The sequence below is a fragment of the Crocodylus porosus genome, unplaced genomic scaffold, assembly GCF_001723895.1.
Source record: "Crocodylus porosus isolate Cpor-Errol unplaced genomic scaffold, CroPor_comp1, whole genome shotgun sequence".
NCBI lineage: Eukaryota > Metazoa > Chordata > Crocodylia > Crocodylidae > Crocodylus > Crocodylus porosus.
The window spans coordinates 14,790,259-14,801,739 of record NW_017728932.1 but is presented as its reverse complement, the minus strand read 5'-3'; the positions used below and the strand labels follow the sequence as shown (position 1 = coordinate 14,801,739).

Below are 11,481 nucleotides of genomic sequence, written 5' to 3'. Positions count from 1 at the left end.
GGGGGGGTGCGTGCATGCCTGTCCATCCGTGCCCTGGAACTTAAAGTGGTGTGTGTAGTGTCTTGACAGCTGTCTTCATTCCCTTTTTTTGTGGGCTTCTCCATAAGAGACACCCTTTTTCAATGTCTAATGACACCTGGTGACTCATTCCCATAGTAAGCTATGCTTCCCAGGGCACTAAATGGTCATGCAAGCTAGCTTCCCCCAAAAGTTGGGATGTATCCAGAACTAACAACTGCATATGATATAACTATTTCTGCCCTTCTTTGTTCAGGTCAGCCACAGCTAATGTTGACAGCAGGACCCAGTGTTGCAGTTCCTCCACAAGCACCTTTTGGCTATGGCTATACTGCACCTCCATATGGGCAACCTCAGCCTGGTTTTGGATACACCATGTAAGGTGCAGCACAAGCCTCTGGAGCGATCACATTATTATTATTATTATTTTTTTTTTTTCTTACTGAAACTCCACCGTCCCACCCCGCTTCTTTTTTCATAACAGGGAAAAGCAAGAGTTCTGCCTCGTGTTCTTGTAACCTTTTATTTCATGAAGGACTGTTTTTTGTCTTCTAGTGCAAACTATTGGGATCACACCTACACTTTTTTTTTTTTTTCACATTCCATGTTTTAGATTTTGTTTTAAAGGGGAATAGCTTAACTTTTTGTCTTGTTCAGATGGGCTCTTCTGGAGGACTGCTTCTTACCATTTAAAACAGTCTGTTGTGAAGATTTGAGATTTGCACTCTATAGTGCTCAACTCTAATATTGAATATCTTTTTTTTCATTGTATGTGAGCAGCTTGCAATATGTACTGTTTATCTAAATGCATTTTAAGTCTCATTGTATATTCAGAGAAAGCTAAAGCAGAGATTTGTATCTGATCTTGCAAGACTGCCGATGAAAGACAACACTAATCAGCATATCCTACCCTGGTTGGATTGCATAGCTCTTGAAACAAATTTTAAATGCATAAAGACAACCTTGCCTGACTTAAAAATGAGTAAAGTTTCCCTTAACCTATGCAGGTTTTCCATTTATGCATATAGAAAAATGCTAGTGTTTGGCTCACTCCATATGTAACAATGACCTTATGTTGTGCTGTATTCTGTGCTTTTTGTGGGACATTCCATTCAGGAACAGAGCACCATGATTCCAATCTATGTATTTACTAACCCTGCCCTGAGGTTTGTGTATGTTGGATATTGTGGTGTTTTAGATCACTGTTTTTGAGTGTACAGAAGAGAGAATTCAAGCAAAAATATTACTGTTCAGTTTTGTTTGTGCAATTTGAAATTACTCAAATTTAAAAAAAATAAATTACTGGACTGTGGACATTCTGTATAGTGGTAGTTTCACTTATATATTTTTCTCTCTGTCTCTGAAACCAACTTTCCAGTTCAGGCCAATGTTTGCAGTATCAGGAGCCCAAGGTCAGACATTATTCCAGAGGTCAGTAAGGGGCTATCAGCTTAGCAAAACAGAATGGAGACCACTTCACTTCAAAGTGGTGTCTTGCACTGAGGGATTATGCAGGAGAATACCTTTTTTAATGCTCTTCCTATTAACTAAGGGATTATCAACTGGGGGTGGAAAATGGCACTTTTTTCTTTTCCTGCAGTTGGCTGTTTTGACCAACTACAGCATATCAACTAGGCGATGCTCTGGGCTTGTAGCTAAGTGGTTTTTTTCAGTTCTAAATCAATGAAGATCATGTTCTAGCTATGGGTTGTTTTTTTGTTTTTTTGTTTGTTTTTTTTGTTTGTTTGTTTTTTTTTTTTAAGCTGCCTTAATATAGCTTCCAATAAAACTTGACCTAAATGTTTGACAATGAATACTGTCATGTTTTCGAGTGCATATTTTTAATGCCACTGCTGGAAGTGCTGATAGCTGTATCAAGTGTAGATTGAGAACTCCCCCTCCCATGTTTTTCTTCTCTATCTGAAGATATGGAGAATCTTGCTAAAGAGAGATGGGGGGGTGGGGGAGGCAGAGAAGGGTAGGCCTGTGCACAGTCTTCAAGGTGCCTCCATTGTGAAGTGGATGCCCTGTTTTGCAGCTGGTTGAAGCTAGTTGACAAAAATGCAGAGTGCTCTAAGCAGATGCAGAGGTTTCTTGAGAGGAAAGAAATAGGCAGGCAACAAAAACAGAGGTGTATAGGCTCCCAGGGTCGTGCAGGCACCTACCTTGGAGAGCTTCAGAAGAAGACTGGACATGCATACCTTGCTGGGGTTGCTTGATCCCAGTTGTCTACCCTACCCAGAGCAGGGGTCCCTTCCAACCCTAAACTTCTGTGAATCTGGAATGTTTTCTGTGGACAGAGCCTTGCCTAATATTTTTAAAGGTCTATCCTGTATAAATCCAAGACTCCTCCAAGTCCCCTCTACTGTGGCTAGCCAGGCAGTGCATGTAGCAGACAAGCTTGCCTGCTGGTTGCAACCTGCATTTGGAGGGGGGAAGAGTAGTGAAGTCTAGAAACCTCTTTTAACTAAAACTCAAAGCGGTGCGGGGGGGAGTAAACTTTTTTCTTCCCCCTCCCTTCTGGGGTATGTTTTGTTGGAGCAACTGTACATAGTTGGAAGAGATGTTAGCCAGATGTGCTTCCCTTTAAACTTCTGTGCCTTAGTCTCTTTTTGGGTCCTGTGGCAAGGGCATGCTACTTTTAAAACTTGGTTCTACTGCTCAAAGCCTTTTTTAATGCAGTCCAGAACATCAGATTCCAAACTGTCCCAGAAATTGTTCCTACCTTCTGGCAGTCTTCACAGCTAAGAGGTCTGTAGGACCCTTGGGGATCACAGCTTGTATTAACTGTTACTTATTGACACTCAATTGTGCTAGATCTACTTTGTTTGTGGCTATCCAGGATTGTTCAAGTAGCCCAAGCCACATATATGTACACAAGAGAGCTTGTTGACACGCAATTTTAGCAGCTGGATTGCAGTAGCTTGACCTCCAGAGGTTGGTGACCTATGCCTGGGTGGTTGGAGAGATGAGCCAGCAGAGCTTGTCCTAATGCTGGCCTATCTGGATCCAAGCTGGGTCACTTGCCTGCTGTGCAGAAGCCACTACATACTTCCCTACCTCTTAATTAGTTCAGCCTAACCAGTGATCTGGGGGAGAGGCTGTAGAACCATGCAACAACTACATTGGGCTTCTATTTCCAAATAAATATAAGTCTGGCTGCTTCAGAAGGGAAACACTCTTTTAAAATCTGGCTCTTCTATCCTTTATTGTAAACTGCTCTTCTGTTCACACCCACACAGTGGGATATGAAGCAGGGAAGTGGGGGAGGGGGAGAAAAAGCTGGTCTAGCTTGGTTTCACTTGCAGGAGCAAAGCCTTCATGGAAAAGCGCTCTTCCAGCACTGAGAGTGGAATCCCATCCTACAACAACCATGCTCCATGCCTTGGCAGGATACAATTCCTCCTCTGCTTCCTTTCTCTCTTGGTCTTTCTAGACCTTCAATCAGTAGCCTAAGCTGAGTTTTAAGCTGGTTCCCACCCTGCTGCCTTCACTTCTGGCAAACCAGGGGCTTATATTATGGAGGAACTGGCAAGTTAAACTTGCCTGCAATGGGATCTAAAATCCAGCTCTGCCCTTGCCACTACTGCATTGCTTCATCTTTCTGTGCTTATCTTTACCACCTCGTTCAAAAGTAGCTTCAAAATCTTCCTGTGAAATAAAAGTGGTGGGTGTGTGTTTGTTTGCTAAGAAACCGGAAACTATGGAAAAGCAGTCTCTCTAGTTACAGCCCTCCCCCTGAATATCAGAGCAGGGTTATCTGAAATGAATGACCAGCTTCTGGTACAGCTAGGCCACTTGCCAGTAGCAGCAGCACAGATGCCCACCCAAAACCTGCCTCCTCCCAGGCTCCTTCCACTGTAAAGCAATGTACTTTAATTTCAAGTTTATTCTAGGCTGTGATAGTTGATCAAGTAAATCCAAGATAACTGTTGGCCTAGACTCATGGGAAAAGGGTCCTATTTATTTTCAGCTTAACTAACACAAGCCAATTTAAATTTAGAACTTGGCACATTTCTGATGAAAACCATAGCCTCAAGGAGAGAGAAATGGAGTGGTTTTAATTTGTGCCTCATTCTATATTTTTAAATACCAAAATAACAAGTGGGCACATCTACATGATACAGAAGGATGTATAGAGAGAGAGAATTAACTGACATTTTCAAATAGAATGGGGGTGGTTGTTTGGTTTTGTTTTGTGTTTTTGTTTAAATCCCAGCACTATTACAGGTGCTGTCCTGCAGGGAGCAGCCTACTAAGCAGAACTGCACCTTCCCTGGTGCTTTTCACTCCTGTCCTTTACAAGGCTGAGCTAGAAGCTTAAACAGGAATTACTTATTTGGTTACATCTGAAGGTTAAATGGGAACTACTTATTTCGTTACATGCAGTTGCATCAGTTGACTTATTACATAAATGTTTTGTATAGAAACAGTTGCTAATGTGGCAGCAGCAGAGCTCTGGAACCATAACTACTGCTTCATGTTCCCATGTGAACTCCACAAGATGCCTTGAGGAGGAACTCACTTTAGATACTAGCCCTTCCAGTTATTCTGTTTAAAAGTGTATGCTCTTGCCAGTGCAGGCAAGGCACAGGCTGTGCTCCATCTATCCCAGTATACTAACTACAGCCACATGCTTTTCTGCTAGTTGCATGTGGAACTGAGGAAAGAACCTGTTTAACTATAAGGGCCTTATTAGCACAGGAAGCAGACTGCTGGCTTGGCTTGGCTTCAATACCTCTACTCATTCTAGTTGATCTGGTGTAACTTCAAGTTCCTAGGCTGTCCCATGCACCTAAGCACTGCTGGCAATCTTCCTAAGAGAAGCAACTTGCCCTGAACCATTTTAGGTACAGGCCACTACCTTTTATCTGCTCCTGCAACTCCTGCTGAGTGCAGGATTCTTCCTTTCCTGTCCTGCTCCACCTTGTTTGACCATGATTTCATGCTAAATGTAACAAATGCAGTGATTTTGAAGTAAGCCTACAAAACTCAAGTAAACTACTTTTTTTTATTTACTTATTTGTACACAGTAAGAGTGAAGTAACCAAACAAGAAAAAGTCTACAAAGAAGAGACACTGATGCTTTTTATTCATACTAGAACAGAACTGATGGAAACAAACTAGAGGTTGGGTTTGATTTTCATTAAGACTTGGGAGGTAATATGAGTTGCTGCAATAAATCCAAGATTTATTTGCTACATCAGAAGAGTTTTAAGTGCCCAGACACTTTGTCCACCAGATCAGCTGGTCCTGGGCCAATGCCTAAGACAGTTTGGGAGCCAGGTGCAATCTGAGTACGACCAGCATCTTGAATTAAACTCACAGTCAATCCTAGCTGTTTAGCATCAACAAGGAGATGAACTAGAGTCTCTTCATCAGGGGCTCTGAGCACCACTTTAGGCTGCCCACAACACTCCCACTGCTTGAGGAGCTCTGGGTTTCTTTTCTGAACCTGCTTGTACGCAGAAACCGCAGCATGTGAACACTGCGCTGCCACTTTGCCTTTCCCCATCTTCAAGTCTTGGCGGACAATGAGCACCAATTTGAACTCCCCAGACTCTCCCATGATGCTGGCTTCGCTCCCCAGTTCAGCAGCAGGCATGTTCATGCGCGCTTTGGATGGTCTGAAGAATCGTCCACGCATACCCCAACCCAGGCACACTCCACAGGCCACTCCAGCCGTAATACTGAGGAGATCAGGTTTGGAGAAGTAATCCATGGCAGCAGATTCTGGAGACCCACTGACAGGGAAGGAAAGAAGAGAAAAAAATGGTTGCAGTCTTACAAAGCACCTGCCATTCAACTAGGCCACGGGTGGGGCCCTGCAGGGGGGCCCCCAAAATTTAGCAAATTAATATTCATCTTCCCCAGGCTGCCTGTCATGTGGCCCTTGATGGCTTCCCAAAACTCAGCAAGTGGCCCTCTGCCCGAAATAACTGCCTGCCCCTGCACTAGGAGGCCTTTCATCAGGGTGCCTGCACCCAATTTGCAATGGATAATAGCCTCCTAGAGAAGTCAGGCTGGAAGTCCATGGGTCCCCCCGGGTCCAACGCTATCCAAACCATCACCTGCTCTCCATCACCTCACTTCTGCCTAAAACTATTGCATTCCCTGATGCAACTGAACACCCACGTGAACGGCAGCAGCCAATGTCCTGCTTCTATGAAACATCCATGGACATGACAGCACCTCTGCCGCACACAAAAGAGGACCAAGGGAGGCCAAACAAGTGTCAGAGCAAAAACTTCTTCCCTTTGCTGTGCCCCTTCGGGGGAGGGGGGGGCGGCGCTGCTTCCCTGGAGGCAAGTGTGACTCGTTCTCCTAACGAGGCCACCCCCTCCCCCCCCACTCTTTACAGAGCTGCATTTGCAACACCACTGGCAATGAGAAGATCGGCTGTGCACCCCCTGGAAGCGCCAGCCACAAAACTGGTTGGCGATCGGACACTGGGGACCCCCCCCACGATCTGGTGTCCCCCCAGACTGGGGAGGCACCAGTCACCCATGCGCAACACGTGGAAGAAACGGGTCGTGCTGGCATCACCCTCTCCTTGGTCCGTCCCTGCTCGTGGATCAAAGCCACGTCCCGCAGGACAGCGTCCTGGGACGGGCTGGGTCGGGCCGGATTATGACCAGTTGGATGTTCTTCGGCGCCTCTGCGTACGATCAACATAACTCACGAGGAAGGATTTTCAGGAAACATTAAAAGGAAAGATTATTTCTGCACAAACCATCATAATCTCTGAACTCGATATGAATACTATGAAACAATGAAACCTAGACAATGAATGCCTAGAACATTGAATACCTAGAAACTATGAAACAATAAGAACAGCGGGGCAGAAGTAGGTCAATTTTTGTCCTATTAGAACAAAAATGTCCAGTTGGGGGGGAGGCGTTTCTTATTTAGAGGCTCCCTTATAGTGTGAGGGCCTAACATTAACGCTGCGCCGGACGGTCCCGGAAGACCAAGGGACTCACCTGAGAAGCGCCCACGCGTCCGCCGCCGCTCCCAGCTGCTGTCGCCCGGTAGTGACGTCAGCGCGCCGCGGCGCGCGCGCAACACGTCAGCGCTGGGGCGGAGGGGCGCCGCGCTGAGGGGAGCGGCGCGCGAGAAGTGACGCAAGTCCCCGCCTGTTCCGCTGCAGCGCCTCCCCCTCCCCTCCGGCTTGGCCCGAGCCCAGCGGCAGCAGCCGGAGCCGGCGGCGCTGGAGCGCGGTGAGTCCCGGGCGCCGACATCCACTGCCCCCCCGAACTGGGCCGGGAGCGGGTCCCTCGCGCCCCCTCCGTGAGGCGACCCCCGGGCCTCATTCAGCGGGGGCTGCGTGGTGCTCCTCCCTCCTCATCCTCGTCCTCACCCCGGCTCCCCCCCCCCCCCCCCCCCCCCGGGTCTGCATCGTGTTCGTCCCAAGCAACCGCTGCCGAGCCCTGAGCGCCCACCTCACGCGGGGCCGTCGCTCTCACTCTTGTCTTTCTCCTCAGGGCTTCGACCGTCTCGGCTCTAACAGCCCAGATGATGCAACCCTGCACCTTGCGAGGTTGCAGCGCGGTAACGAGTCCTGTCAGGGTTTCTGAGCTGTCAGCCTCTTGCATCACAAAGTAAATGTCCCGTTTCTTCGGTGCATGGATTGGTCCCTTTGGGAAATTCACGCGACTTGCCGTCTTTTTCCCCCACCCCCAGCCCACCACCAGCGTTACCATGCTGCTTTGTTCGTTTGTTGTTGGGGTTTGTTTGTTTTTAACGTGCCCCACGTTAATCCTAGAAGTGATGATTATTGCTTCATGTCGTTCATATAGGGAGGGAGAGTTTGGGAAACATCCTGGTAGGAAATGTTGCTCCTCAGGACCACCTACAAATTTGGACCGAGCTTTACTTTCTAGCAGCTGAAGTTGGTTTTGTGCCTTGCCCGTGGGTGGGGCAGGAAGAAAGCATGAGTCTTGAGTGGGGAGAGGTGGCTTGAAAGGCCAGTAGATTGAGCAGCCGGCGTCTTCTCCCCTGTGAAATTCCTTTCATTTCTGTGTCGAAATCCCACGCTGACGAGACTTTTCCCCGGCTATGCGATATACAATGCATTTGAGTCCAGCATACGTATTTTCAGTCGCGCCTGAAGTACTTTGTGTGTCACATTTGTCTCATCGTTATGGCTGTGCCATGTATTTGCTTAATAAATGGGGTGTTACAGATGGTATTTTTTAAATGCATACTAGGCAACCCACAGCACCAGAGCATAGCACGTGAAGGCACGTTGTTTGGTGGGCACACCTTGGGGTGGACAGCGGGGAAGGGGCAGGCAGGGGCTGTGCTGCCCCAGCAAGAATCAGGCCCCCACCATCCAACCGTGGCCGATCCCTGTACTAGAGTTTGCCGGACAGTAGCAGCCCGCTGCTTCAAACGAACAAGCGCTCTCCGCTCTCTGGATTAACTTGGTTCTCTGCTTCAGCATAGATAAAATCTGTTGAGGGCAGTGGCATTCCATGGCTGTTTTAGACCTGGGGTCCATCGGTGCTGGACTGCGATAAGCCGGTAGCGATGTGGCTGTCTCCTACAAGGAAACAGTGAGAAACTAGTGGTTTAGGAATTGGTGTTGGTTCCCCAGAAATGGATTTCTTTAGTGTTTCTTGTTGAAGAATATGCTTCAAAAGGCTCTGTCTCTCTCCTGGATGATTCCAAACCCACTCTTGCAACTCCAGTAGTGTGGGCAGGGCATTCCTGTCCAGTCACATACCTCCCTTGATTGTATAAGCAGGTGTTTGAGCTCCTCTTGGCCCATGGGAGTTGAACAGAATAGGTGAAAGGACAAGCAAAACCTTGAGTGGCAGTGGGAAGGGTGTGGGGTACTGTGGCGAGGGTTTCCTATCGAGTCCAGTGTGGAGCCTTTTTTCTTTCTCCCTGTCTTTATATGTGACCCATGTAGGCGCTTCTTCTGGAAGAAGTGACACTCTCTCCAAGTCGTGGCCAGACAAATTTGGTGCCATTTCCTGATTGGAAACCTTATAACATCTCACTACTCCACCAGGCAGTAGAGAGTTCAGAGGTGGCGAAGCTCAGGGCTGTGCTGTTACTCTGTCTTGGCCCAGGTCCACCTGATGTGCTTTCTTGGCATTCCTGTTGCTTCTACCTTGCAGCCTGCCTCTGTCATATCAGAGGAGGCCAGTGATGGCAAGCCCGGCTGCTCCACTCTGGATTTTCCTGTGACAGTGTTGGTTGCTGTGCTAGGGGGTCTGAATGGCCCTGCCATGGTGGGCAAGCTGTCTACGTGAGAAGTGAATGGTGATTCTTTGACATCAGGCCAGAGTAAAGCTAGGTACTTGTCGATGTTGAAACAACTAGAGGATGATCTTAAAGCCTGTCCTGCCTCTCTGAATCTGTCCTCGTATCAGCCTTTCCACACCCTTTGTTTTGGCAGAGGCAGTTATCTGAATCTTCTCTTGTTTTGTCTCTGTGGTAGTGCATAATTCTGACCCAATGTCTAGTTCGCCTTCCCAACTGCAATCTGCCTTTATGGCATTGGCTGGATGTTGTGCATAATACTTATCACTTTGTCTCTGTGTGGTAGTGTCTGGGATACTATCTTAGCACTGTATGGGGAGAACATGTCATCGTGTTCTGGTTCAAAAGCTGCTTGGGTGCAACTTTTTTTTTTTTAATGGCTCTGACATGTAATTGCCTCGAAGCAATGTGCTCCAGTCACTTCCTGAAAGCAGAGGGCTGATTTGGGAGCTCAGGAAGCCAAATTTTGTTTGGCAGCTTAGGTGCAATGTTGTGAGAAGGTCTTTGAAGAGGGCATGCGCCAGCTGCTGTGTGAAGCTAGGAGCAGCTTCCTCTGCAGCGGGTTGATGGCCTTCTGAGAGGAGCCCTGTCACCCAGCCAGGTTCGCTCATCTTCCTGACCTGCCTCCCAGGATTAGCCCCATCATCTCTTGTTGGTCTAGGGAGCGAGGAGCCTGACCTCTGGTTCAGTGTGGCAGCTTTTTTCTTCTGACTGTCAGAAGAGGACAGAGATTTTATGTACCAAGTAGCATTGCTAGAGAGTCTGGAGAGCTGCAGTTTGGTTGCCTCTTCTTATCCAGTATGCACAGAAAGGGCCAGTGTAGGTGCACATCTCTGCAGTAAGAGAGCCCTGATCCTGCAGTGGGAGCTGCACCATTTAAGTCCATGGAGTGCTCCGTTGGGTAGCTGGGGCTTCACGTGTAGGCACAAGAGTTTGGGCCATCAGCACTTAACAACTTGGACACAGAAATGCATGATGCCTTCTGGAGCAGGAGGGCTGGAAGCGCTGTGGAGTTATTTTTCTTTCTAAAGGCACTCGAAAGTCTTGTTGGGAAGATGAACGTTTCAGCTGGTTAGTTTTTTTTAGATGACTTTTTTTTTTTTTTCCAGCTCTGGCTGAAAATTGGAAGTAGGTCTGGTGCACAGAGGCATAACCCACTAAATGGAAACCTGTGGTCTGTAACTAAATGACTTGTCCTTTCCTATGTGGGATTAGTACATTTTTCTAACTAAAATAGTTTACTGCTGGAATGCGTAGGCCTGCATCAAAGTAACCCATTATTGAGTGATCTGTGGAGATTTCCAATACCTCTAAGACATGTCCTAATTCTTTCTTTTAATTGAATGCTTCCCTGGAGTGTTCAGAGGACTCAAACATCTCAAGTGGCTGCTTTTTATATTTTGTATGGCTTTGAGAAAAGTTATTAACCTTCAGGTCATGAACTGTATCAGTTTGATACCATGTGATGAGCAGGTAATATCTTCCTCTGCAGGGGGCAGAAGATCTGGGAGAAGAGCAGTCCTTTTGGTCCTGAATGCCTACAGAGCCGACAAGGTAGTTGACTCGATATACAGAAGAGGTGGAAAAGACCTGAACTGCCAGAACAAGAAGCCACGAGGTATGTAGCGCTCCATTTGTAGACCTTTTTTTTTTGTTTTTCTGTTCTTAAGTTTGTTCCCTCACAGATCATCTGTGGTGATCCAACAGAGCATAGTACATCGTCTATCCAGAAGTCTTATCCATGATAAGAGCCTATACGTTGTCGGTTTACTCTTTAAACTTACCCCGAATTAGAATCAATGTAGGCATAATGCTGTAAGACCGGGCAAAAGACAGTTGGAAGCTACAAGTGTTACGGAGGAAGAAGCACTAGGATCAAGGCAGGGCTGAAATGCTTGGATGAAAGGGAAGGAATGACCCCCAGGTTGTTCATCGCTGCCACTCGGGCCTGCAGCATTGATTATGCTGAGTTGATATGATCTAGGCGGGGGTGTTGGAGAAATGGTCTCGGATGTGATTTGGAGTCCAGTGCCCTGTTTGATAAGTAGCATGGGTGGAGCTCGTAGACTTAAATCTTGACTTGGCACAGAGCTCTCGGTGATCTGCATGATACTTTATCCCTGGGCTAGGAAGTGTTGTGTTTCATCACTTCCTAGCCCAGGGATAAAGGTTCAGGTCCCGTCGCCTCTC

The 11,481-nt window shown here is 47.3% G+C and overlaps 3 protein-coding genes across 4 annotated transcripts in view; 2 read left to right on the top strand and 1 right to left on the bottom strand.

Moving 5' to 3' along the window:
- Window positions 1-1,341, top strand: part of CLTC (clathrin heavy chain) — a 41,837-nt gene extending 40,496 nt beyond the window's left edge. The window contains exon 32 of the mRNA XM_019545695.1: window positions 275-1,341. Within this exon, the coding sequence (XP_019401240.1) occupies window positions 275-399 (125 nt within the window). The 3' untranslated portion in view covers window positions 400-1,341. The remainder of the gene's footprint in view (window positions 1-274) is intronic.
- A 3,741-nt stretch (window positions 1,342-5,082) lies between these two features.
- Window positions 5,083-7,031, bottom strand: PTRH2 (peptidyl-tRNA hydrolase 2). 2 transcript variants are annotated; one of them, XM_019545694.1, is made up of 3 exons: window positions 6,852-6,905; window positions 6,768-6,780; window positions 5,083-5,751 (listed from the first exon to the last, which is right to left on the bottom strand). In XM_019545694.1, the coding sequence occupies exon 3, from the start codon at window positions 5,738-5,740 to the stop codon at window positions 5,222-5,224; it is 519 nt and encodes a 172-aa protein (XP_019401239.1). In that variant the 5' UTR covers window positions 5,741-5,751; window positions 6,768-6,780; window positions 6,852-6,905; the 3' UTR covers window positions 5,083-5,221. The 2 variants fall into 2 exon arrangements, with proteins under 2 accessions (XP_019401239.1, XP_019401238.1); XM_019545693.1 differs by lacking the exons at window positions 6,768-6,780; window positions 6,852-6,905 and adding an exon at window positions 7,002-7,031 and having other exon boundaries at window positions 5,083-5,762.
- Window positions 7,032-7,151: 120 nt separating this feature from the next.
- VMP1 (vacuole membrane protein 1) overlaps window positions 7,152-11,481 on the top strand; it is a 75,577-nt gene continuing 71,247 nt past the window's right edge. Inside the window, exons 1-2 of the mRNA XM_019545692.1 lie at window positions 7,152-7,238; window positions 10,784-10,909. The gene's annotated coding sequence lies outside the window, so the exon portion shown is untranslated. The remainder of the gene's footprint in view (window positions 7,239-10,783; window positions 10,910-11,481) is intronic.